At 38.6% G+C, this 27,881-nt stretch overlaps 1 protein-coding gene across 2 annotated transcripts; it reads right to left on the bottom strand.

Annotated features, from left to right (window-relative positions):
• Nucleotides 1-508: 508 nt before the first annotated feature.
• UTP6 (UTP6 small subunit processome component) lies at nt 509-27,881 on the bottom strand. 2 transcript variants are annotated; one of them, XM_082442278.1, is made up of 19 exons: nt 27,680-27,880; nt 26,003-26,087; nt 21,680-21,721; nt 21,353-21,445; nt 20,603-20,650; nt 20,083-20,146; nt 18,417-18,535; nt 15,024-15,101; nt 14,031-14,112; nt 13,510-13,591; nt 12,060-12,244; nt 11,440-11,519; nt 10,990-11,067; nt 8,495-8,674; nt 7,598-7,678; nt 7,283-7,392; nt 6,440-6,506; nt 3,735-3,807; nt 509-2,373 (listed from the first exon to the last, which is right to left on the bottom strand). In XM_082442278.1, exons 1-19 carry the CDS (start codon nt 27,769-27,771, stop codon nt 2,216-2,218), a joined length of 1,797 nt encoding a protein of 598 aa, XP_082298404.1. In that variant the 5' UTR covers nt 27,772-27,880; the 3' UTR covers nt 509-2,215. The 2 variants fall into 2 exon arrangements, with proteins under 2 accessions (XP_082298404.1, XP_082298405.1); XM_082442279.1 differs by lacking the exon at nt 3,735-3,807 and having other exon boundaries at nt 27,680-27,881.

Genomic DNA, 27,881 nt, shown 5'->3' with positions numbered 1-27,881 from the left:
GCATCTTACGGAGTAGACTGGACATAAGCCACACACTTCGCGTGTCACTGTCTCCCATCACCCCCCGATGGGACCATCTAATTGTAGGAAAACAAGCTCAGGGATCCCACTGATTCGGCATTATGGTGAGTTGTATAATTATTTTATTATATATTACAATGTAATAATAATAAAGTGCACAATAAATGTAATGCGCTTGAATCATCCCGAAACCACCCCCCGCCCCAGTCCGTGGAAGAACTGTCTTCCACAAAACCGGTCCCTGGTGCCGAAGAGGCTGGGGACTGCTGCTTCAAGGAATCACCCACCACCCTCTTTACTCTCATCTCTTATGTGCAACATGTATCTCTTTCCTAAAATAAAAAAGCCCTTTAAGGATTTAAATGTTGAACTTCCTGGGACTTAACGGAGTGGAGAAAGAGGAGATTTTTCTTATTTTAAAACAAATGACACACAAACACCATTTTGGGTACAAAAGTTCATAATAAAGATGCCCTAAAATAGACTCTAATATTCATAGGAATTTAATATATAATAAAGGTAGTATTACAAATCAGCAGAGACAAAAATGGCTACAAACGGTGTTGTGGAAAATTTAGTTAACTGCATGGGGGAAAAAGTACTGAGTTGTCCTCAGCAAGAGGCAGTGTTTTCAACAATAGAAATCATACATACAAAACCTCTGGATCTCAAAAAACACCACAAAAAAAAATCTGGGGGCAAATAATTTGCAAAAATGAAGAGATGAACTAAAGATGACTATTCTTAGTACATAAAAAACTTATAAATTAGTAAAAAAAAAAGGTCAAAAAATAGTCAAACATGAAAAGACATGAGAGCCAGGAAAAATGCATTAACTGCACTGATATCAAAGAAATGCACATTAAAACAAGGATATATCACTTTTCACCTATTAAAATGGTAAAAATAAGAAATATAATGCCCACAGTGCTTCAAAGTATTTTCATACATTGCAAATTGGCAATACTTATCAATATTCTTTAAAACAGTTATATCCCTTAATACAGTAATTCTACTGTCAGATGTCAGTCTCCTAAAGAAATAACCAGGGATGTTAACAAAGATTTACAAGAATCTTCACCAACAGTACTTACAAGAAAAAATTAGAAATGACAAGGTCCAACCATAGGGGATTAGTAAAATAAGTCATGCCTCATCTATACAATGGAATGTTCTGAATTCATTAAATCTTTTTAAGGCTATTTAATGACATGGAAAAATAACATAATATTAAGTGAAACATAATAGTAAGTAAAACTGCACTGAATGCTTCTCCCAGTGACAGCATCATAATGTTAAGTTACAGGATGTACAATTCAAACAACTGTCTCCCCTGCTCCCAGAACGCCCTTCTCTACTCCAAGCCATCCTCCATCCTCGCCTCTGAAGCCCTTCTCTTTCTAAGTTACTCCCTACCCCTACCCTCCTTTTGTTGCTGGGCCTCCCCAATGTAAACATTTCTCTGCAGATCGGTCCCAGAGATAGAACATGCTTTTATAATCGCTTAAATCTTCTTAAAGGACAACTTTCCCCCCAATACCCAGCATCCTTCTCTGCTGCTTCAACCAACTCAGGACATCCAGCTCTGTTCCTCCAACCCTTACCTCCATCCCAAAAAGCTTCTCTTCTTTCCTGCCTACGACGGGCACTCAATGAATGAATGAATGAGTAAATGATCTAACAGTATAAATCCAATTCTAATAAAGGAAATCAAATTAGTGATTTTAGTCCAGATGACAAAATTACAGGATGCTTTTATTTTCTTTTCCACATTATTCTATTCCACCCATATTTTCTACAACAAATGCATATCACATATATTTTTATAATAAAGAGAGAATAAACAAACAGAACTGTACTTTCCTCTCTATTTTAACTGACCCCTGGGTCTAGATTAGAGATACTCAAGTTTGACCGGTGGTAATAAAAGAAGATCAGTGATATGATTTCCATGTATTTTGGAAAACATTTAGGACCTACGGTAGGTCTGGCCTCAACAATTGGCCTCTGGCCACTAAACAGCAGTTCTCTTTTCTGGAATTAAAGGTTAACGCATTAACAAAATTAAAGCATGTCTCAAAATCAGACACCATCTCGTCTGCCATCTCAGCAAACTGCAGATGAATGCATAATACAAAACTACGCAGAGGGCTTACAATACTATTTCACAAAGTTGGCTGTGTTCTTCCTCTTTTCACAACTGGCCGGCCTGGTGCACAGCATGTTTAGCTACAAACAGCTCTGCTGACTCTCCCTGCAACATTTTCATGGCTCGCCAGTAGATCTGTCCGCAGTGCTCAGGTCTACCAAGGGGGTGGTTCAATTCTTCTTTGATGTAATCCATCCAAAGATCTTTAAAGGGAACCCAAAAAATTACTATAAACATACAATTAGGTAACTGACAAGGCTTTATTACATAAACTTAATTATTTAATATCAATTCAATGCAAGATTTCTAAGAAACTTAACTTCTTGCTGTTATTTTCCTAGAACCCTATGTAAAACAATACCTCTCGGGGCTTCCCTGGTGGCGCAGTGGTTGAGAATCTGCCTGCTAATGCAGGGGACAGGGGTTCGAGCCCTGGTCTGGGAAGATCCCACATGCCGCGGAGAAACTAGGCCCGTGAGCCACAGTTGCTGAGCCTGCGCGTCTGGAGCCTGTGCTCCGCAGCGGGAGAGGCCGCGATAATGAGAGGCCCGCGCACCGCGATGAAGAGTGGCCCCCACTTGCCACAACTAGAGAAAGCCCTCGCACAGTAACGAAGACCCAACACAGCCATAAATAAATTAATTAATTTAAAAAAAAAAAAATACCTCTCAGCTTCTTTACACTATGGTATTTCAAAGACTTTTTTTTTTTTTTTAAAGTAGAAATCTTCACTTGGATCGTGACAGTCTAGTGCTCTCACCTTCTGACACAGCCCACATTCTACTATAGAATGTGTATCTCTCAAGAAACCTGCTTTCACTTTAAAAAAAAAAATCATGACAGTCTATATATTTCATAAACTCAAAAATACTAAATATTGTAGAGGGAGGATTTTGCTGAGTCTCTTTCAAGGTGAAACAGACCTCAATGAGTTCATTAGGACCTTGTCAGCTTGCTTAATAAAACTTGCTTGGGTTAGTAAAAATGCCATATTCATTCATTTCACCAGAAGAAAGTCTGCTGAAACCTTGAAAAAGCTAATGTATTGTTTTAAATCTGAGTTTAACAACTCTACATGTCAGTTTTTGAGTTCACAAGTAAACAGACTTTACATGACTTACCTATACCGAGAAGTATGTTTTACAAGTCCTATAAATTAGACACAGACAATGTGGCAACAGCCCATGACAACCTTCGTCAATTAGTATCCCACTACCCTTCTGCTGTAATTCCCACCCCATTTTGTCCTGACCTACATTATTAACCTTTTCCTTACAAATATCACATTTTTCAAGAAAACCGAACCAAACGAATCTCCTTCTAGTCCAGAGTTCTTAACAGAAGACCCATGGATACCTGGGCTTGTGAACTTGAAATTATAAGCAAAATTATGTCTGCCAGCATTTATGCACTGAGTGAGGGAGGAGGCAGGGGAAGGATGCCAAGTTATATCCGCAAAGAGGACCATGACCCCAAAGCAGTTAAGAACCACTATTCTAACCATCATAGGTTACAGACCACACATGCAAACAGACCCATGTGTCTATAACTGAAGTTTACTTACCAGAATCTACAGATCCAAATTCTCTCAAAGCTCTCTCATAATATTCTCTTAAGTTCGCTATCTTGCAGGATTCCTAACAAAAACAATCAGACAATCTTGCCTCAAAAGCCTAATTTATAATGTCACAAATTCTTTTCACACATATTGTTAAGCAGATATCAACTATTAGGCATTTGAAGGGGAGGAGAGATAGGTTTAAATGAACACAGCCTGACTCTGAACTTATCCAGAGAAAAGTCAAAGACACTACATGGCAGAGTAAGTAAACGCCAAACAGTGATTAAAAACACTTTGTTCTGGTGGCATGGAAAAAGCCTAATTAATTCTCACCTGGGGGAACATGGGCACCTCCACAGGAAAATATATGTGAAAGCCCTGAGGGAGGAGCAGGATTTAAATAAATAACTGGGGAAGGTTCTATTCCCTATGGCAAGGGATTTCTTCCTTTGAATATCTGGGCTCTGGCACACGTTAGCCATACCCACCTTAAAACTTATTATATCAAGGCAAAATATATATAAATACTACTTATATGAACTTCAGGAAGTTTTTTGAACCCATCAGACAGACCTTGAAGTTTCCTCACCCATAAAACGAGGACAATAATATCTCTTAGGACAACTACAAGGATTCAATTAGAATGCTGATGAATTACGCACCAAGCAGAGTAGGCAGTGCTAACTTTACCATCAATGAATGTTAATTCTTCACCTGTACTTCCATTTACACGTATTCTCCTTGTTTCATTTTCAAAGCAGATTAATTAACATCTTCAGTTTAAAAATCTTTTTGTGTAGTCAAATAACTATTTCCTCATTCTAATTTCTCTTCGCTGAGACAGTACTATTTTTATAAAAAGCCAGTTTAACCTCACATCTTACATATGCATGAAAAACAGAATCACACTTTGCGAAGGGCTCATAGCGTGCATGGAACTGTGCAAAGTCCTTTCCATCCAGTCTCCCATTTGGCCTTGTAACCCTCACACCCCTGAAACAGGTATTCCGACTTCCTTTACAGATAAGGATGTCGAAGCTTAGAATTAAGTGACCTGCCCAAGGCACATAACCATTGTGTTATTAATCCAAAGCCTGGCTATGAATTATTATGCTAGACTAAGTCTTATACTGTAAGACAAGAACAGATCACTGACCCACACAATGGTCAAACCTATGAAAATAAGAGTTCAACCTCATTGTTAATTTTTCAATTAATTTTTAATTGTCAATTTTTCAAATAAAAATAAACACCAATCCCTGGACTTCACTGGTGGTCCAGTGGTTAAGACTCCACGCTCCCACTGCAGGGGACATGGGTTCAATCCCTGGTCGAGGAAGTTCTGCATGCCGTGCAGTGTGGCAAATAAAAAAAGTAAAATAATAAAAAAATAAACACCAATCAAAATACCAAAATAAAAGAGAGAAGGCGAAACTGAACACTTGGAGAAGGTATGGAGGAAACAGGTATACTGATATATAGATATATATATGGTGATTATCACTATAAATAAGTATAACTTTTAGAGAACTATCTGGCAATGTGTACAGAACCATTTAAAAAGCCAGTATAGGGACTTCCCTGGTGGTCTAGTGTTTAAGAATCCGCCTGCCAGTGCAGGGGACACGGGTTGGAGCCCTGGTCCCGGAAGATCCCACATGCCGCAGAGCAACTAAGCCCGTGCGCCACAACTACTGAGCCTGCGCTCTAGAGCCCGTGAGCCACAACTAATGAGCTCGCGTGCCACAATTACTGAAGCCCGCGTGCCTAGAGCCCGTGCTCTGCAACAAGAGAAGCCACCGCAATGAGAAGCCCACACACTGCAATGAAGAGTAGTCCCCGCTCACTGCAACTAGAGAAAGCCCGTGCAAAGCAACGAAGACCCAATGAAGCCAAAATAAATAATTAATAAATAAATAAACTTATATATATAAAAAAAAAGCCAGTATCTCGAGTCCTCAAAAGAGAAGGAAAAAAAAAAACCATATAAGCAAAATGCTTGCAGCACTGTTTTCAATATCAAAAATCTAGAAACAACCTAAACGTATAGAATGGTTAAGAAAACTACAGGTTTAAGAATAATACAACAACCATTAAAAATGATGCCAGGTAAAAACACAGGAATGTGTTTACAAAATGATGTTAAGGAAAAAAAAGTGAGAACCTCCACATGTCACGTAAGTCAGAAATAAAACATCACAAAACTGTGCATATGTATATAAATAAGGATTAAAGAAAACAACAAAAATAAAAATAAATATGATCGGTTGTGTTATTGCAAGGGGATTACAGATGTATTTGGACTTTCATGTATAATTTTTTTTAACTGACACTTTCCTGTATTTTTTCTCATTCACAAGTTCAGTTAAAAACACCAGAAACAGTCACGAGTGCCTACTCTCTACCTCACAACCCAAAACAAGAGACAAACAGGGCACTGGAGGCAGAAAAGCAGCATCTCACACAGCCTGGCAGGGAGGACTTCCTGTAAGAGGTGACATCTGAGTTGTCTAGTTTCCAGACATGTACCTTTTATTCTTTGCTTGATTACCATTCCTAAAACCACATCTATGAAAAAGGGGTTGGAGGAAGGGACCAGAAATTATACTGTATTATAACGAGAGCTTTTTAAATAACAAAATGCTGCCATAGATTAGTTAGCACTAATCCACTTTCCCAGACAAAAAATGCATAGACAGGACACTTACTTGCTCCTTTTCAAATTGGATCATCTTCCTGAAAAAATCAACTGAAAATGGACGGCTTTCCTGCAAACTAAAAAGGAACAGGGGGAACCGTTATCTTCCACAGTGACGAAAGCCTCTTACATCGCATGAATATAAACACCTGCGCCAGTGCCTCCGCCACACGTAGTTGGATAAAGTCCTGGCTGCAGTTCAGCATGGCGACTGGACCTGGCCACCAGTCACTCACCATTTTCAATCTCCAGTGCCTTTACTCTTCACCACCACCAAACACCTACCCAGTTCTCTTCCTGTTCTCTTCTTTCTCACTCTCAGGGTTTTAAGTTCCCTCTCCTTCATCTCAGGGTCTTTTTGAAGGAGACCAAGAACTCCATTTCTAAGAATATATTCTAAGAAAATAATTTCCAACATGGACAAATAATATTTGTGCACAAAGGTTCCTCAAAGCAGTTACTGTGGCCAAATAAATCATGGCATGTCCACAGGGTGGTATATCATATAGCTGTTTTCAATAAATGTTATTTATGAAGAATTGTAACTCGTAGGAAAAAGGCCAGTCTAATGTTCATCAATAAAAGTGGTACACCACGTGCGATTATAGCATAATCTCAGACATGTGAAAAACAAATTTTAAAATGATACACTAGGACGGTTTTTCTCTTGATGATAGGATTACAATGAATTATTAGTTACCGCTCTCTCTTTTTTTTAAACTTTCCACAATGGGTATGAACTAAACAGCTCTTGGATTTATTCCTCCATCTATTTGTGATTCATATAATCTGGGTACGAGGGGCTGAGAATGGGGTTGAGAGACTCATAACAGCCATGCATGTCTGCGAGTACCTTTTAAACACAGCTCTGGCCTTTTTGTAGCCACCACTTCGATAAGCCCAATCCAGGTACTTATCCTTCAGAGTGACTGAGTCGCCACCCGTGACAGCTAAGACAGCTTTCTAAAATTTAAAAGAAAAGAGAAACAAGCTACATGAGGAAATGTCTACATATCAAAACAAATTTTCCCAAAACCATCCCAGGCCATGCAATGAACAGTGCTTTAAAAGGAGCACCTGCTTTAGAAATAACCCTTTGAAAGCTAGCCAACTAGCAGGGCTATCTGCTCATTCCCCACACACAAGACTTACAACAGGGGGCCTGTACCTTAAAGATTGCTTCAGTGTCTTCTTGGCTTTTGGCACCTTCACTCCACTCTGCCCAAGAAATCCACAATGGCAGACAAATCTGCTCACAAGTTAAAAAAAAAAAAAAGTTAGAAAATGACATCTTAGCACTATGCTGTGAAAACTAGTCATTATAAAGACAGGTTCCTCCTGAGATAATCAATATATGCAATACAGAGTCATTCCCAGTCTGCCCCACTGTACAGAACTCTCAGTGCTTGGCAGGAATGGTACACCAGAACACAGACAGCCTTCGGACCCCGTTGCCCAAAGCAATACTCTCCTGTTAATTCTACTTCCCCACTGTTGGGGAATACTGCCTAAAGTTATTATCATCAATTATCAGTAAGTTAAGCACTTAACAACCCAAAACTAGTCAGACCCAAGCTACCCAGGTCACGTCTCTGCTGTGTAGGACCACAACACAAGTGCTAACTAGTCTAGGCTGAACTATCTAGCCTTTGCTCGTGTCCCAGCAGCACATACAAACGAGCGGTAAAATAACTATGATTTTTTTTCCCCCTATTTTAACTCCTGGAATATCTTTTTCCTACTAGTATAAAAAATTCACTGCAAAGCTTTAAGGTTTAGTCTTTTAAACTTTAAAGTTTAGAAATAATATTCTATTAGTATTTCTCACTTATAAGATATATAAACAGGAATAGAAAAGTTTACATAATTTAGTCGACTTTCAAATAATGAATTAGAAATAGGCTGGTAAATGGAAGTAATTCTTCCACCCATGATCCCTGAACCATCACCACAAATGCACTCTGGGGCCAGCTTTCCTCAGACAAGTCTACTCCAAATGAGCTTTGGCTGCAGTCTTAAAAGGTTTCCCAAACAGAATGAAATACAAAAGACACAACTCACAGACCTGGGGTTTCAGGTGCACAAAGGCTTCTTCAAAAAGCATGGCTACGTCAGGGCTCTTTGAGGCAATCAGCACCTGCAGCTTCACCTGCCACATCATCACGGAGCCTGGGAACAATTCCATCCCGGCTCCTGCCACCTCCAGAGCTTCCGTGAGGAAGTCATGGCGCAGCAACAACTCGCTCTGGATAAGACAAAGGGTCATTGGAAAAGTATCTACTGAGAGCTACATTATCTATGGAAATGAGGACAAATAAAGACCTCATGCGAGGCAATAGATACAACAGCCTTTCTACTAAACCTTTCACCATGGCGGCCAAACAGGCACAAAGTAAAAAACTTGGAATTTCTCCTCCATTCCCTGCTCCTATCCCCAAGGGCTATCAAAAAAACATAGGTGAAAAGCAGACGGCCTAAATAATTTAGGTTGAAAGTTATATTTTTAATAAAATAGTTCACTATAATAAAACCCACATCCACCACCAGTATTTGTGGGATGGTAAAGAAACAAGTTTATTCATTCAAACAGAGTTGGGCACATTATAAACTAAATAATGGGTACCCATTTTTCTGAAAAGAGTCATGACTGTTCATGCCACAAACTTGGGAATTTTACTTTAACAAATATGACCCAACAAATAAATGAACAGGAGGAAATATCTGTTTAAAAATGCTTCCGTCGGGGCTTCCCTGGTGGCGCAGTGGTTGAGAGTCTGCCTGCCAATGCGGGGGACACGGGTTCGAGCCCTGGTCTGGGAAGATCCCACATGCCGCGGAGCCACTAAGCCCGTGAGCCACAACTACTGAGCCTGCGCATCTGGAGCCTGCGCTCCGCAATGGGAGAGGCCGCGACGGTGAGAGGCCCGTGCACCGCGATGAAGAGTGGCCCCCGCTCGCTGCAACTGGAGAAAGCCCTCGCATGGAAACTAAGACCCAACACAGCCATAAATAAATATAAATAAATAAATAAATTTATTAAAAAAAAAAAAATGCTTCCGTCCACACTACTGTAACAGGGAAAGAAAAACCTAAAACCAATCCAATTCTACAAAACTGTGAAAAAGCAAGTAAATGGCAGTATATAATGCATTCATTCAGCAAGCATGTTAACTGCATGCTATACAGTCTAGATTCAATAATGAGGAGGTCAGGTGCATTCCCTACTGCCCACAGCGCCTCCAATTTAGTAGCAGAGAGTCTGATACGTACCATCACAGAAAAAGAATCATATGCTACAGAGTACAAAGCAGAAGCACACAACAGAGTCTTTGGCAGTGATGAGAAAGGACTCCCCGAAAGGAAGCCCCATCTATGCTAAGACTTAAGGAAGAACAGGCATTAGGTGAAAGCAGAGATCCCCAGGAAAAGAGAGGACTCTCCCACCAGCATGTGCAAGAAGCTGAAGACGCTAGAAAGCTTGGATCCGAAAGGAAATCCAAGTTCAGAATGCCAAAAGAAACTAATAATGGAAAGAGAGCAGGACTGCCAAGGCACTCCAAGCCACGCCCAGCTGAATTTACAGGGTGGGACGGACTGTCCTGCCAGCAGCATTCAGTAGCTCCAACAGAGCGGCTGAACTCATCCAGGCCTGGGAGTTTTCACAGATAGATTCCATAGTGGAAGAAGGGTACCCAGTCGTGGTACAATACAATACGCTACTAATATATATATCAATAGTTTATGTCGATCTACGTAAAAAAGTATAGAAAAAATGTTAATGTAAAAACAGTACCACACAATACAAAATAGCAAGAAATTAATTGCAATTACATAAAAATTGTGTAAATTATATAAATCAAAAGAGGTTAAGAGTTATACAAATAAAAGGCATTCAATAAATATAAAGATTTTTGTCCTTTTTTTTCCACTAAGAAAGTATTTAAATACATTAACACATTCACCATCTCATGGCATGCTCTCAACAACTTTGTGAGGTGGCAAAAACAAGGATCACTATCATTATTCTAAAATCAAGTAAACCAACTCAGAAGGGTTAAGTGGTTTGCCCATCACCTACCTATTAAGTCGCAAAACCCAGTCTAGACCTGTGTATTCCCACACTACATTATTCTGGTCTCTATATAATAATCCTTACCCACTTCAGAGTATAAGGATGGGTTAATATGCCTCTTACTAGAATGTCAGCTTCTAAAACACTGAACACATCTAATTTGTCTTTATTGTACCAACGGTTAATCTGAGACAAGCATAGGTTCAGGAAAACATGAATGGATGGACAAACAAAATACACCCAGTTGTGACTCTGTTCTGAGTGTTTTCCACTATATATTACAATATTCCTCCCTCTACTGGTACAGATTTCATTTCTGGCACACACTAAATACTGACAGCCGAATAATAAACACTCTCTACATCTACCATGCCAATCTTCCAAATGTGCTTAGTCATAAAACTATATATATTAAAACACATGACACCAGCCTGAACCAACCAGAATTAAGTACATGTAATTGACACTGAATGTGTCCAGGTCCTTACCCACTGCTTGTACTGGAATTCTGGTAGAAGTTTGAGATCATGTGCCTTCCTGAATGCAACCATGGTTCTTTCCAGCCTCTGAAATCAGAAAAAAATCTCTCAGTTCATCACAAAACTCCCAGCAGGGGTCTTTGGCCTCTGACAGGAACGAAAGCCGTTTTACACCTTTCTGAGAATTGAAAGAAGGGACAGAGGTGGTTTCACTTATGATTAAATGATCTGGGCAGTGGCACCAAGCACAGCCCAGTAAGAGAGGACCTCCTTACCTGGTGGCCAGAACTAGGGCAAAGCAGACTCAGACCTTCAGAATGACAGGTCACTCACAGGACAAAGAGTGGTTATGCAACAAGTTCTTGGAAGCTGTCTCAGACCCCAAAAACCTGTGCCTATGTTCCTCTTTCAGAAGACACTTTCTAGTCAGCCACTGTAACCACGTAACAAAGTCAATACCTTCTCTCTGAGGAGCCGACTGCTTGTCTTCTTAGCAAACCTTTCCATGCAAAAGTTGATGTAACACTTGCACATGGCCTCTGGAAAAATCAGAGAGATTATGTTGATCAGACCAGCAATTCTTTTAGTTTAACAGTCATCGTACATCTTTTCTTTGAAGGGAAAACTCCTCTGAGGAAGAGTTTAAACTAGTCTGGTGAAAAATATAAGTTATTCTGATTACAGCCTATCAAACATCTCAACTACTGAGGGCCAACAACTGAGTAGTGACATAAATACAAAAATTAAAAGTCTTATCCATGTCATGCACCCTTTACCTTTATTTTCCAATATTACAAAATTATAAAGTAAATCTATAACAGAAGATAATTAAGTAATGATAATGAAACAACCTTCTGAATGATCACATCCTAAGTATCATTTATTTCCCCAAATAAATGAACAAATGCCACAGCTATCGAGGAAGGTCATAAAAGAGAAAGAACAAGTTGGAAAGCCAGGCACACTGTAAACTACCACAGAGAGGTTCCAGAAGTGGATTCTGGTCATGGGAACGGAGCTTCAGGTTCCCATGCAGGAACACCGTTACTCCTCAGCACACAGGGCCTGGAGAAGCTCACCTGTACGCAGCGTCTTCACCGCCTCTTCATACACGGCGCAGCACCTCTCCTCCCGGCGGCCCACCTCTGCCACTTTGGTTTGTTTCGCTGTGGGCGGCTCTTCTCCTGGCTGTGACTCGATCTCTAATTCTCGCCGGGCCACATAATCCCAAGTGAGGGGGTCGTCTGTATGCAGAGCCTGAAGGCTGAAAAATACTGACATCAACCTAGGACATAAGACTAACTCAGAACATCCAACAGAGAGACAAGACTAACCCAGAACATCAAACAGAGAGACAGTCCCAATGCTCTCAAAATGTACCCAGGACACCCCTTTAACAATTCCAGCACCAAAAGAGTCATTTCCCGACAGGCTCCCCAGAGGTCTTCACCCTCACTATGTAAATGTTGTCAATAGATCAGAGCTGCCACACACTTGTTAGTTTCAGATTGTTTCAGACATCATTCACAAATGTTAACTTGTAGGTTAGCTCTCAAAGTCAAACCAGCAGGTATGTGTGACAAGATACCTGGTTCTCGAGCCCAAGAAAACCTTACCATATCTAGACTCTTGATTTTCTCTAATAGAAGGAGCCTACTCATGTACCAAAACCCTAAAGGTATCCACAGAGCAAACTGATCCGAGTTCTCTCTTATCTCGTATGAAAGTAAGAGTCCTATTAAGGGTGAAGTACCCACAAGGTAGGCTGCAAATAATTCTTCAACCATATAACCAGACATTAAAAGAATAATGTCTGGGGCTTCCCTGGTGGCGCAGTGGTTAAGAATCCGCCTGCCAATGCAGGGGACACGGGTTCGAGCCCTGGTCCCGGAAGATCCCACATGCCACAGAGCAACTAAGCCCGTGCGCCACAACTACTGAGCCTGTGCTCTAGAGCCCACAAGCCACAACTACTGAGCCCACGTGCCACAATTACTGAAGCCCACGCGCCTAGAGCCCGTGCTCCACAACAAGAGAAGCCACTGCAGTGAGAAGCCCGTGCACCGCAACGAAGAGTAGCCCCTGCTCGCCACAACTAGAGAAAGCCCACGTGCAGCAACGAAGACCCAATGCAGTTAAAAATAAATAAATTAGATAAATATATTTAAAAAAAGAATAATGTCTGATAACCTGCAGCACTCAACTATAAACATTCATGAGTACAACTCTCATCTTAAGGACAAAAGACATGCCAGGAAAGCAGGAATACAGATTTTTATATAAGCTATAGAACATATTTCTTATTGAACAAAGGCAAACTATTTCCCAAGGGAAGCCAGTAAGTGAGTCAAACAACTTCTCCAAAAATACATTTTTTATGTATACATAAAATACTATACAATAGTCCTAAAACAGCTTTCTTCCAAGGATTTTGTATGGTATCTTCTTTCCCCCTTTCTAAATATCCAACTTCAAACCCTTACCACAAGATCAAAACAGACATATTCACTTTTCCACTATTTTACTTACTCATCATAAATTTCTCTTTGCAGATCTTTGGCAAAGTCGAATAGCTGTGCAATTGAAAGCAGTGACACATGAAATTCTGCACCTAAAATTTAAAAAGCGGGTGAGGGGAGTAAGACTCTAAAGGAGCACTTTCTTAAAGTACTGGAGTTAGTTTTGGTTTTCTTATAAAGTGGGAAGTAAGATAAAACAAAAAAATCACCCACTACACAAGCAAAGTCATTATTAATATTTGAGTATTCATTAAGGACTTTATTCTAAGCATCTTTAGGACACAAAAGAATGTACTAAATCATTTATTCTTTTCAACTCCCCACATGATTTAAGTATTCAAAAACTTACTTAAATGTTCAGTTATAATCTAAGGGGAAATAAGCCTTTTCTGAAAGAATCAGGACACTATTTCCTACAATCAGAGTTTTATACACATTCTAACAGAAATTTTCAAAATAGGCTAAAGGTTCCTCATTATAAATTGAATGTTTCACTTTCCCACCATAAATAAATTTTCAAAGGATACCTACTTTTAATTATGTTTACAGAATTTTTGTAGATGATCCTTGCCAACTCGCCCATAAGGATTTCTTCAGCATACTCGAGATTCCCCTAAAGAGTATGATATTAAACATCTGAACAGGTAATGCCAGTAAGCAAAAATAGCGCTAGAAGGAAAATTAACAATCCTAGACTACCTGTGCCACATGACCTCTGGCAAATCACATCTCTCTCTGGGCCAGTTCCCTCACTTGTAAAATGTACAGCTTGAATAAGATCACTGATCTTCCAACTGTATTCTCAGGCTCCTGGAGTTGTAGCAAGATTACACGGCTTAAGGCGTCACTCTCTACCTAGACCAGAATAGGTCAGGTTTTACATGCCATGTTTACCCTTCTGTGTAAGATTTTATTTGGATAAAAAAGTTCAGAGCTGGTAATCACAATAACAGGTGATAGTGAAGTTCCTTTTTCAGCTCTAACATTCTCAAACTTGTTTCTTTAAACTTACTCTGTCACGTAAAAAATTACATAAAAAGGAAAAGAAAGAAGGCTAGGAATCACACGTTTCACAACCTTTCTTGAGCTCCTTCGACCCATTAACATATCATTTAATGAGATCATAAAGAACAGTATTTGGCCATTCCATCAGTAATAATTTCAAGGACCACTCCAATTAGTCCAAATGTCTATTTTTAAAGCACAAAATTCCATTTTTATTACTAAGCCCATTTTAATTAAATCAATGCAAGACATTTAAAAGTTTCAAAATATTAAGTTGGAAAGAAAAATACATTCTAAAGATTTTCTTCTTTATTCCCACTTTGTCTCCAAGACCTGAAACCAAGAGCCACGAGGCAGTCAGTCGCGTGGTGCTGGAACTGCTGTGGCACTGGAATGGAACCCGCCAGCCACGGGCAGACCGGCAAGTCACGAACAGTGCTCCTAAAGATTTTCTGTTACTCCTAAGCAGGTTCAAAACACTATATCTTGTTAACAAGTGACAATACATTAGGATCTTACCACATCCATCTTGGCTTTTTCAAACTCTTGCTTTTCCTTCCTCAATTTCTCAGCATGCATCAGCTCCATCCTAAAATACTAACACAGAAGGGAAATAATGAACTGAAAACCCTTGGAGATAAATTTTTAATTAGAAATATATAACGTGCCTCTTTTTACTCATAAATATCAGATCTGGGGAAGTGTGGAGGGAGTGTTATAATCTATCTTGTTATGAAACTAGCTGACATTGACAAGGCATGGATTTTTTTTTTTTTTTTTTTTTTTTTTTTTTTGGCCACGCCACGCGTCTTGCAGGATCTTAGTTCCCCGACCAGGGATCGAAGCCGGGCCCCCACTGTGACGACCAGGGAATTCCCTCTCCCGAATGTTTCTATACAAACATATGGTTAACACATAATACAAAGTTGGATTTGTCCAGAATTTTTAATACTTTGAATTCTATGTTACAAGACATATTAAAATGACAAGTTTTAAAACAATGTTTATACTCATTAACCCAAAAATTCTGCTTCCAGAAATCGATAAGGAAATAATCCTAAATACCTAGAAGTTTCATACACAAGGGTATAAGAGCAAATAATGCAGACAATCTAAGTGTCTAAAAGTAGGGAAAGTGAAATATATTATAAAAGAAGCAGACTGGTGATGCAGCCATAAAATAGTTACAATAATTTAGTAATGGTGCACCACAATTCTAGTGATATTCTACTTTGTTTTTAAAGCTGGCTATAAAATTTTGCATATAACACAATTACCATTATGTGAAAAATGTGCACAGGAAAAAAGCCTATGAAGAAATGTTAATAGTATTTGTCCTCAGTCATACTTTTTCCTTTTCTGTGCTTTTCTGACTTTTTTCCCCAAGATTTTCTACAAAGTACATATTACTTTTAGAGTATAAAATAAAAAACAATCTTTATGTTTTTTAACAAATGCAACTATCAGAACAGATAATGTATATCTCAAAATGTGACTTGGAGATACCTGGAGATTCCCAAAACCCTTTCAGGAGGTCTACAAGGTTAAAACTATTTTCATAATAATATAACATGTTATTTGCCTTTTTCACTCTTATTCTGTCAAGAATTTAAGGTTTTTCAGAGGCTATATGATGGGTGCTATCACCCACACTGAATGCAAAAGTAGAGACGAGAATATAGCTGTCTTCTATTCAGTCAGATATTCAGAAGATTAGCAAATATGTAAAATAAGGCCATTCTTCTCTTTAAACTTTGTTTTAGAAGAGTTTTCTTCACTTAAAAATAAGTAACCTATATTGACATGTAATGGGTTTATTTTTATTTTTATTTTTTATTTTATTTTATTTATTTTATTTATGGCTGTGTTGGGTCTTCATTTCCATGCGAGGGCTTTCTCTAATTGCGGCAAGTGGGGGCCACTCTTCATCGTGGTGCGTGGGCCTCTCACTATCGCGGCCTCTCTTGTTGCAGAGCACAGGCTCCAGACGCGCAGGCTCAGTAATTGTGGCTCACGGGCCTAGTTGCTCCGCGGCATGTGGGATCTTCCCAGACCAGGGCTCAAACCCGTGTCCCCTGCATTGGCAGGCAGATTCTCAACCACTGTGCCACCAGGGAAGCCCCAGGGTTTATTATTTTTAAGTGAATATTTTTAGATTTCTTGGTTTTAATTTTCAATTAAATTAAATTTCAATTAAATATTTAGTTTTCAAATAAAAATTAACAGATAACCCATATAATAAAAGATCCTTGGGGATTTCGGTAATTTAAGATTGTAAAGGGGTCCTAAGACCAAAAAGTTCGAATACCACTAATATAAATTAATATATACTAACATGGGACTATATTCGTGATGTATTAGTTAAAAATATAGAACACAAAAATGTGTTGTAGAATCCCACTTTTCAGAATAAAGCCTGTTTTAAATATCTGTAATATGCATAAAAGTATGGGAGATAAAATTATGAGTACTTTTTCTGTTACTTTTTTCATAAAACTGCTTTCTCTGAACCATTTATAATAAATAAATTCTATTTACTTTTGATAAGAATAAGCAAAAACTCTATTTCCATTTTGGAAAATACAAGTCTAGGCAATTGTGAAAGCCTCCAAAAAACATAAACAATAACACCATACAATAGCACTCTAATAGCAGGGATGACTGATTCTTATAATAGTTTCTCAATAAAAATAATAAAGGCCACAAAGAACTGTCTAACAGAATATGAAGAGAAAGGACACAAGACTATAATATAAAACATTAAATTACTACAAAACCAAAATACAGTTGAGACAGCTACAAAACCTATTAGCTTTAAGACCCATCACACATAGGGGTCTTAATGAGGGTCCCCCTCATCACATAGGGCTTAATTTTCCTTTGACGGCTCAACAGTAGTTTCTCCCTTATTCTGACAGACACCTCAGAAAAGGGTGCAGTTTCAATAATATGTTATTGAATAATATGTCATTATTAATACTACATATTATTACATATTACATAATATGTAATGTGTAATATTATATGATATGTAATGTGTAATATTACGTGATATGTAATGTGTAATATTACATAATATGTAATCTGTAATATTATGATATGTAATATTACATAATATGTAATATTACATGTGTAATATTACATATTATTACATAGTACATATTATATATTATTACATATCACATACATAATATTACATATTAATATACATAATATGTACAATATTACATGATGTAATAAATGTAATATTATTACATAATATGTACTATGTAATAATATTTAATATATAATATGTACCATGTAATAATAAATTATTGCATATGTAATATTGCATATTATTATATGTGATAATATGCCATTTCTAGCATTTGCTGGTTTTTTAAAAAATTAAGTCTGGCTATCATTCATTGTTCTAGTGCACCCCTCTAAGAGGGAGTAAGTCCACCAGGAGGGGAAGGAAATATCTATCTCAAGAAAACTAGATGAAGAGAATGAGAAGAAAGTGGGAAAAACAGCAAGGGAAGCCAAAAGAAGCAGGAAGGGGATGGGAGGGGAGAGCAGGAGAAGGGGAGGGGAATAAATGAATGAATGAATACATACATACATACATACAAAGATATAAAGATGGCTGAACCCTGACCCTCAAGTAAAGAAAGGTAGGGTCCAGTTCCCTATCCCTCCCCATGGTAATGGACAGGTAGGAGTTCCAATCTCTCACTAAACACCTGGAAGATGAGCAAAGTCAACACCTACTACTGGCCAAGAAATACCCTTGTGACCCCCTTTCCCCAGCAGCTCCCCTACTTATTCCTAGTCTCCATAAATCGAAGCCTTTTTAACTTAATAAAGTATATACGTCTCCAGAGGACCAAACTAAGACATGACTCTCTCATCTTATGTTCACACACTCACCTCTTGATAAAGTTTTGGGCACTCTGGATGAAAGCGCAGAGCCCGAAGAAATAGTTGTCTTGCACTTTCTGAAGACAAGCGATCTTCCATTTCCCATTTGGCCGCCATAATCCACAAGGCTGTAAGTGAAAAACATCAGACTTCATTTCAATAAAGTAATCAAGTCAGGTATGAAAAGACCAATGCTCCAATTTTGATACCCAAAGATCTTTTTTTTTAAATCTTACCAAAAGAGGAAGGGGATGGAGATAGGGAATTTCTAATGGTTATCTGTAAAGTATTGTTGCTTTATCTAAAATTTAGAGTGTTCTAAACCAAATCTGTAAATGTTAACATTTGTGCGTACTTATGTGCCCGTTACTATATTCCATCAGATCTAAGGTCAACATCATCATTAACTCACCTACAATTTTTTTTTTTTTTTACATACAAATTTTTAATGTCTTAAAACGCTGGAAAAAATTGTACCATGTTTTATAATGGTGTGTTAGTTTCTGCTGTATAACAAAGTGAATCAGTTATACATATACATATATCTCCATATCTCCTCCCTCTTGCGTCTCCCTCCCACCCTCCCTATCCCACCCCTCTAGGTGGTCACAAAACACCGATCTCCCTGATCTCCCTGTGCTATGCGGCTGCTTCCCACTAGCTATCTATTTTATATTTAGTAGTGTATATGTGTCCATGCCACTCTCTCACTTCGTCCCAGCTTACCCTTCTCCCTCCCCGTGTCCTCAGGTCCATTCTCTGTGTCTGGTAATCGCTGACCTTTATGAAGTTTCTAGGGAGATAGCTAGAATGTTACCTCAAGGTTAATTTAATAAACTCCAATAAAGATGTTAAAAAAAAAAAAAGATCACCTATTACCAGGCAAGAGTGCTTTTGGTAAAAATGACCCACGGTTTGTAACTGTGTCTGGACGAGGAGGGCTATGAATGGTAGACAGCCACTGCTCTGGGCTTTCTTGAGCATGTGACTCCTGAAACTGAGCAGAGTTCGCAGATATAATACCTGGAAGCTGCACCCAACCAGGGGTTCTCTACGCCAGTGTGGCTCCTCTGCCCACTCCCGTGCTCTCATGCCCTCCCACCAAAGACAAGCCTCCGAATGGCTGACAGTAATAACGTTGTCTTGTTGTATCCTTCGGAATCAACCGGTGCCAAATGTAGCCGATTTTGAGTCTTGTGTGCTGTAAACCGAATACTCCAGAACAGACACTGAAGCACCTTCACTATAAAATATCGTACTGCTTACACAGTGTTCACAAGAGAAGTCTTTCTCTTATAAAACTTGAGTACCTACTCTGTGCTAATCGCTCTTGTAAAATCTGTATTAATATTTTCCCCTTTATGTTTCTGAAATCCTCAGATTTGACTGCCTCCAAACAGAATTCCCCTCAAAGAACTGAAGAGTTTCTTTCACCATCAGCTAGAAAGAAACTTAGTCCTTCTCGCTCACAGATACAATAGCTGGCACAGTAACTAGTTCACAGTAGCAGGGATGAACTAAGAGGCAGCTATTCAGGAATAAAAACTGCCGAGGCCAAGTTCATATGCTCAAGTTCTCAAAATAATTCTCTTAGGTTTATCAAGCAAAATAAATTCCAAAATGGCTTGAGTCTACAAAAAAGGTAGAAAAGGAACTGACAAGGATTTCACCATACCTGGCTTGTTCGAATGAATGGCCAACATGGCAGAGAATACCTTGCTAAGTTGAACTTTGGTAGCCTGTAAAAGAAGAAAAATTCTACTTCCTGCACAGCAAAGTCATTGCTATTAAACTCTAAGTGATCTGCACTGTACCCTCACCAACTGTGAACCCCAATGAGGCGACATCTGCTATTGCTAAGGACATATAAACAAATACAGATTCACTCAGGGTTCTCTTCTACCTAAACCACTTAACATAAACGTTTTAAATATCTAAAAAATGTTTTCAACTTTACTGAACATATATGCATAAAGACCCTTTTCTTTTCAGCTGATATGGAAGCCATTTATATAGTCATTCAAATATGCAAATGTTGTTACACTGAGGTTCAGCCTTCTTGGGTTCTTTTCCCATTTGTTAACCTTACACACCTTTGGAGAAAACATGGAGTTCAGTAGTCAAGAATGAGGTTTAAAATGCAGACTAACCAAAAGCGGGAAAGAGGAACCAAGATAGGGCTGCCCAATACTCACCCACTTCTTACAAAAGACTACATAAGACAGCCAAAGTTGAACATCATCCTGCAAGAAAAGCAATGGAGTAAGTTGCCTGAATTTGAATTTTATATACAATACACCTTTGCATTCATTAATTTTGTTTGCAACAGAGGCAGATTTCAGAAAATCCAATGTGCCACATCCCTCAGCCTATTAGGCTGTTCCTTACCCAAGCCTTAGATCTCTTAACCATGACAACCTGTTCCGTCCCCCCACTCCCACCTACTATGATCTAAGACAAAATTTGTCATCTATCCAATTTGTTCAATGCACTTCTGAAATGGTCTCAATCAGAGGCAGCAAACTAAAATTTGTCATTCCCAAGAATCCAAAGTACTTCCCATATAATATATCCCGGTCCCAGAACCAAACTTGAAGAAAACAAAGTTACTGAGGTGCTGCGCCTACTCTAACCTTATCTTCCACCTCCAAGTACCCCAGCTCGGGGTACTTTATTTAGAGACAAATCCAAATCCCAGACAAGTTTCTGATCCTTAAATATGAATCAAATCCACTGTTTTCAGCATCATCCTCACAGACTAAGGTAATGCGATCAATTTTCTTAACGGTTTGATAAGTGGCCTCAAGTCATGATGTTATCATTAGAATAAGTATTGAGATACCCAAGATAAGAATCCACAACCACACGTTTGAATATCCATATTCATAATACGTATAATACACACCTTCACATCCCTTACAGCTAAGGGCACTCTGAACACTTACTTTCCACTTGGCTGACGCACGTCGGAAGACACCTTGTACCCGGTGTACAATAGAATTTTCAATCTCATCCTTCTTAAATGAATACCCAATACGCTAAAAAGGTGCATTAAAAAAAAAAAGCCTCAGTTTAATCCCATTAATCCAAAGCAGCATTCCCAGTTGATCTTTAAACAGTACTGGTAGAGAAAGCAAATAATTACAAGTATCATTATCAGCACACCACCACAATTATCAATGCCAGCTACTTCCCAAACCCAAGTTCTAGCTTTGCAGTCACACTATTTAATTCTATATTTTTTTCCAACTTCCAGAAAATCATCTACTTACAACTCGTCTTCGCTGGATCAGTTCCAAAAGATTGATTTCATACTATGAAAGAAAAACATACAAAAAAAGAGAAAACAAGAAAAAGTATAACCTTTTATATAGAGGAGGTTTAGTCAAAATCATAAAGTAAATAAAAATCAAGAACATAAAACAGAAAATAATTTGCTATCAAGAAACCTAATTTACAGTAAATGTCTAGCATTCACTAAAAATTCACCTTGCATCTGCAAAACTCAAAAATACATACATTAGCATGCATCTAAACATGTTAGATACAAAGAAAGCATGTTACTAAAACTCTAAGACTTCTAAGATTTACAATATCAATCTAACTTCCTAGTCTACAACAACGTGTTCAAACTTTTAGGAAACTAACCATTCAAAAATTTTAGCTGACGCACAAGCAAATAAAGCAGATAAACAGGGTTGTACTAGCTGAAACAGGGCACCTAATTGGCTCTCCCTACCCTCGCCTCCAAAGGACCACTGAGAACCTCTAAGACTCTCCAAAAGCCACTACTATATAATTCCTCTCTAAGCTTGAAGACTACTAGAGACAGAAGGCGCAGAACCTTACAAGACCGCATGCTTCCTTTTAAAACTGTCTTACGAAATATTTGAAGCATACAGAACACACAAGCAGCTACCACACAGCTACGTCAAAGCCTACATTTTACTATATTTGCTTCAGAACGTTTTTAGAAATAAAACATTTCAAATAAAGGCAAAGCCCCCCATGTCTGATTCCACTCTTCTCCCTCTCCAGAGGAAATGATGATCTTGACTCAGTTGTTTATCTTTCACAAGCATGACTTCAAACTTTATTATAATGCTGTCTTGAATGCTTTTAAACTTTATACAAATGGTATCATACTGAACCCATCACTCCATATTTTTACTGAACATTATGACTTCAGATATATCCCTGCTGTCATGTGGAATTTAAGTCCATTCATTTTAAGTGCTGTATAGCATTTCATTATACGAACATGCAATTTACCTATCCTTCCTCCGGGGATGCGTATTTGTTTCCAATTTTTCTATTACAAAAAGCTGTAATTAATATTCTTGCACACATCTTCTTGTGGATATATCCAGGAACTTTACCACTAACATGTAAGCTCCTCAAGGCCATGATTTCTGTCTGCTTAATTTATTGTTGTACCCCATCAGTGCCACGTACATAACAGGTACTCAATATATACTGTATGACTGAATGAATGAAATTGCTGGGTCACACAGTACACGTATCTTCAACTTCATGAGATATTGCCAAATTGCTCTTGAAAGTGATGGAACAAATCATATGCTGATACTGTCAGTCTTTAAAACGTTTATTAATATGATGGGTATAAAGTAGTACTGCACCCTGGTTTTAATCGATACTTACCTGATTACTAACGAGGCTAACATCTTTTCAAAAGTTTACCAATGACTGATGTTTCCCCTTTGTGAACTGCATGAACCTATTTCTCCAGTTGTTTTCATTTTCTTTCCACTTGTTTGTCATTTCTTCTTGATTTGTAGTTTTTTACATATTCTAGATTCTGACTATATATGTTGCAAATATTTTCTCTCATTTTGTGGCTTAACTTTTTACATTATTTATGATGTCTTTTTTGCACAGAAATTTTTACCTTTAACATAGTCAAATCAATCTTCTCTTTCATGGTTTGTGCTTTCACAGTCTTCTTCATTTTAGGAAACTTTTCCCTACCAGAATGTAAACTGGTACAGCCACTATGGAAAACAGTATAGAGTTTCCTTAAAAAACTAAAAACAGAGTTGCCATATGATCCAGCAATCTCACTCCTGGGCATACATCCAGAGAAAACTATAATTCGAAAAGATACATGCACCCCAGTGTTCCTAGTAGCACTATTTACTATTTACCAAGACATGGAAGCAACCTAAATGTCCATTAACAGATGAATGGATAAAGAAGATGTGCTATATATACATGATGGAATACTACTCAGCCATAAAAAAGAATAAAATAATGCCATTTGCAGCAACATGGATGGACCTAGAGATTATCATAGTAAGTGAAGTAAGTCAGAAAGAGAAAGACAAATACCATATGATATCACTTATACATGGAATCTAAAATATGACACAAATGAACTTACTAACGAAACAGAAACAGACCCACAGACATAGAAAACAAACTCAGGTTACCAAAAGGGAAACAGGATGGGGAAGGGATAAATTAGGAGTTTGGGATTAGCAGATACAAACTACTATATATAAAATAGATAAACAACAAGATCCTACTGTGTAGCACAGGGAACTATATTCAGTATCCTGAAATAACCCATAATAGAAAAGAATATGAAAAATATGAATACATATGGATAGCTGAATCACTTTGCTGTCCACCAGAGACTAACACAACATTGTAATTCAACTATACTTCAATTTAGAAAAAAAAGAAACTTTTCCCTACCTGAAGTCATTCTTAATTTTTTGTAGATTTAGTTTTCCCACCACATTTAGCTACTCAATTCCATAGGAATTTGTTTTTGCATGAGGAAGGGATCTAATTTTATTTTTTCAATGTGGATAATCAGAACCTCAATATAAAATGCCACTTATGTCTCATAGCAAATATATATGGTTGTGTGCAGGCAGAGGGGGTATACATGTAAGAGAGGTGTGTATGTGAGTTTTTATATCTACTTATTTCAATTTGTGCTCTAAAACTAAACAAATCAACCTAATCCACACATAGCTCTTCAAATATATTAAGAGTGAAATTATTTGTCACTTCTTAAGTCTCCCTAAGGTTAAACATCTCCATTTCCTTCAATGATTCCTCCCAGAACAAGGTTTACGTCCTGGCTGCCTTCTAACCAACCTCTCAAAGTCCTTCTTAAAATGTCATCCTGAGCTGACAATGCTCCAGACATAGTCTGACAAGTGCAAAATACTTTTTTTCAAACCAACGTCTTCTGAGTGCCTACTGTTTGCTACCTCCTCTGCTCAGCTAACTTACCCAACACTCTACTTCTGTTCATGTAATCACTTAGATTATATGCTTTGACATGATATACTTCTTGATCTATTTTGATATAGCAATCTACTGAGCCTTAGGACCCCCTTCAAATACAAGATTCTTAGCCAGGTCTCATATATTTTTCATTCAGTAGGTTTTTTTAAAAGCTAAACTTAGAACCTTTTATAATGTTTATTAGTGTTAAAGTATAAGATTTATTTGTTTTGGTTTTTAATTTTATTTATTTATTGGCTGCGTTGGGTCTTCGTTGCTGCACGCGGGCTTTCTCTAGTTGCAGAGAGCGGGGGCTACTCTACGTTGCGGTGCGTGGGCTTGTCGTTGCGGTGGCTTCTCTTGTTGTGGAGCACGGGCTCTAGGTGCGCAGGCTTCAGTAGTTGTGGCACACGGGCTCTAGAGAGCAGGCTCAGTAGTTGTGGAGCACGGGCTTAGTTGCTCCGCGGCATGTGGGATCTTCCTGGACCAGGGCTCGAACCGTGTCCCCTGCATTGGCAGGCGGACTCTTAACCACTGCGCCACCAGGGAAGTCCCAAAGTATAAGATTTATAACATCTAATTATTGGATTCTTTCTGAATCCTGATTTTATCATCCAACACATTATTCTCCCCCACTGAAAACTGATCTAGCATGTGTGTGTGTGTGTGTATATTTTTTTTTTTTCTGGGGGTGCTGCGTTGGGTCTTCATTGCTTGTGCGCGGGCTTTCTCTAGTTGCGGCATGCAAGCTCTAGAGTGCAGGCTCAGTAGTTGTGGCACACGGGCTTAGTTGCCCCATGGCATGTGGGATCTTCCCAGACCAGGGATTGAACCTGCGTCCCCTGCATTGGTAGGTGGATTCTTAACCACTGGATGACCAGGGAAGTCCCAAGCATGTATATTTTATCTTCACTCAAATCTTCCATTCATTTACAGGACTGAAGAATCTTGCAGCATACCTTACCTCTCTATAAATCGACAGACCTCAGGCACATAAGCGTTAACTTCCTAACCATGTGCTATCATCAAACTCACTTTCCTTTATGTTTCCCCACAAGACATAATTGATCAAACCTCTTGCTGAAATCCTGATACACTGGGTCTTTGGCAGACTCTGATCTACTAACCCTATAGAAGAAAACAATGTTCAGTTTGCCTAGGACCAAAGCCTTAGTGGAGCAACACTAATACCAAATTACCTCTATTCCTGTTCAAAAATTACCTGTCTAATCATCAGTTCCAGAATTTTGTAGAAAACTGACATCAAGCTCACTATTCTATAACTGATTTTAAATTTGTGAGGGCATTAAAAGGTAATAAAATTATTCACTTACTTGAACATAATTGATAAAGTCTTCCTTAAAAAGAGTTCTTCGCTGTATTCTGTATTCTAGATCTGAAGCCTTTTTAATGATAGCCCTAAGGAGAAAGCCATTTAAAATGTAACACTTGAAACAAGAAGTTAAATAAATAACTTTGGAATTTTTAAAGTTTATGTTTAATATATTTGAAACATCTATTTGCCAAAATATATAATTCCCAAATAATTATCCTACATAAGCAAGTACATATTCCTTTTTTTTTAAATAAATTTATTATTTTTATTTTATTTATTTTTATTTTTGGCTGCACTGGGTCTTTGTTGCTGCCTGTGGGCTTTCTCTAGTTGTGGCGAGTGGGGTCTACTCTTCCTTGCGGGGGCTTCTCACTGCGGTGGCTTCTCTTGTTGTGGAGCATGGGCTCTAGGCACGCGGGCTTCAGTAGTTGTGGCTCACAGACTCTAGAGCGCAGGCTCAGTAGTTGTGGCGCATGGGCTTAGTTGCTCCGCAGCATGTGCGATCTTCCAGGACCAGGGCTCGAACCCGTATCCCCTGCATTGGCAGGCGGATTCTTAACCACTGCACCACCAGGGAAGTCCCCATATTCTCTTACATAATTACCTCTGTGTTCTTTTTTATTATTATTATGAAAGTATAGTTGATTTACAATATACTAGTTTCAGGACTTCTGTGGTCTTAAGGGCATGAAGATGTACCTTAAAACTTTCATGAAAATCATCTCAATCGATTGCCAGGACCACGGACATTCCCACCAGCAAAGTAAATAATGTTAAGTAGTACTTTACATTATTTATATGTGGTATTAGTAGAGATCTCTTTTCCTCCAAATTCAAGTCACTTGGGTTTTAATAATAATCAAATTTCTTTCCTAAATTCCTCTTATTTCTGAATTTTCAACAGGTAGATTTAAAAAAAAAACAAACACCTAGATTGTCTCTACCTATATCACTACTGCAAAGGGCTTATGGGAGAAGACTCACTGTATTTAGCTAAGGAATGAACCAAATACAGAGTCCACTCTTATTAAAGAGTCCACAATATGTTGCGTTTCATAAACAAATGTTTACTTTAAGGTTCCCATAGCCACAGTACTACATTCGCAGTCATTGTAAAATGAAGAAATAGTCACAGTAAACCATTAAAAACTATTATACAAATTAATGAGTAACAACTATATACTAGTTGTTGGCTAAGCCCTGGGGTAAAATATAAAATCGAATTAAATGATCCCCATCTTCAAGTCTTGTTAGAATTATCTACTCCTCCCGGGCTCCCACGGCTCTCTGTTCACATCTCTAGGGCAGTACTCTACTACGATCAACTTACAGTACGCTGCACTGCGATCAAAATGTTTCACTTGTCTGTCTCCCCCACCATACTGTGTCAGGGCAGCTAGCTCCTGACGGGCGGGTATCCTGGTTTTATCCCCTTTATAGCCTCAAAACCTCCTCCACGAAGAGCTGTCAGTATGTTCGAGGGGTAAATGGACTGATCACCTTGCAATGAATGAGAAATTAATTCTGGGCATCATCAGAATCTGGAAATGGGCTTCTACAACATTAGAAAAAATAAACACAACCCAAGTGCCCCCTATCCCTGCCACCCCGCCACACACACGCCCCAGCCTCCCCTCTACCCGCCCCAGCCCTTCCTCTTCCTCCGCTCTCTCACTTAATCTCCGCACGACTAAACAGTCCAATGCGCTCCAGCTGTTGCAATTCCGGGAGTCGATCCTCTATGCGTTCCTGAATTATCTCCGCCATGAGGTCGAACTCCACAACCCGACAGCGACCTCCTCACAGCCAACACGCGCAGGAAGCGCCCACTCTCTATTCCAGGGACCCGGCCTTGACGCTCGCACGTGCTGACGTAA

This window comes from Balaenoptera physalus (assembly GCF_965194825.1).
Source record: "Balaenoptera physalus genome assembly, chromosome: 20".
NCBI classification, from domain to species: domain Eukaryota; kingdom Metazoa; phylum Chordata; class Mammalia; order Artiodactyla; family Balaenopteridae; genus Balaenoptera; species Balaenoptera physalus.
Note: the sequence above shows the minus strand (reverse complement) of the source record. Positions and strands in the feature narration are given on the sequence as shown.

Excerpts from the sequence above, each read along its gene's own strand:
- UTP6 (XM_082442278.1), bottom strand. The coding sequence starts at position 27,771 with ATGGCGGAGATAATTCAGGAACGCATAGAGGATCGACTCCCGGAATTG. Across the intron at positions 21,722-26,002 it reads ACTTTATCAATTATGTTCAA|TATGAAATCAATCTTTTGGA; the intron begins GTAAGTGAATAA and ends TTTCTTTCATAG. Across the intron at positions 20,651-21,352 it reads GTGCGTCAGCCAAGTGGAAA|GATGATGTTCAACTTTGGCT; the intron begins GTAAGTGTTCAG and ends CTTTTCTTGCAG.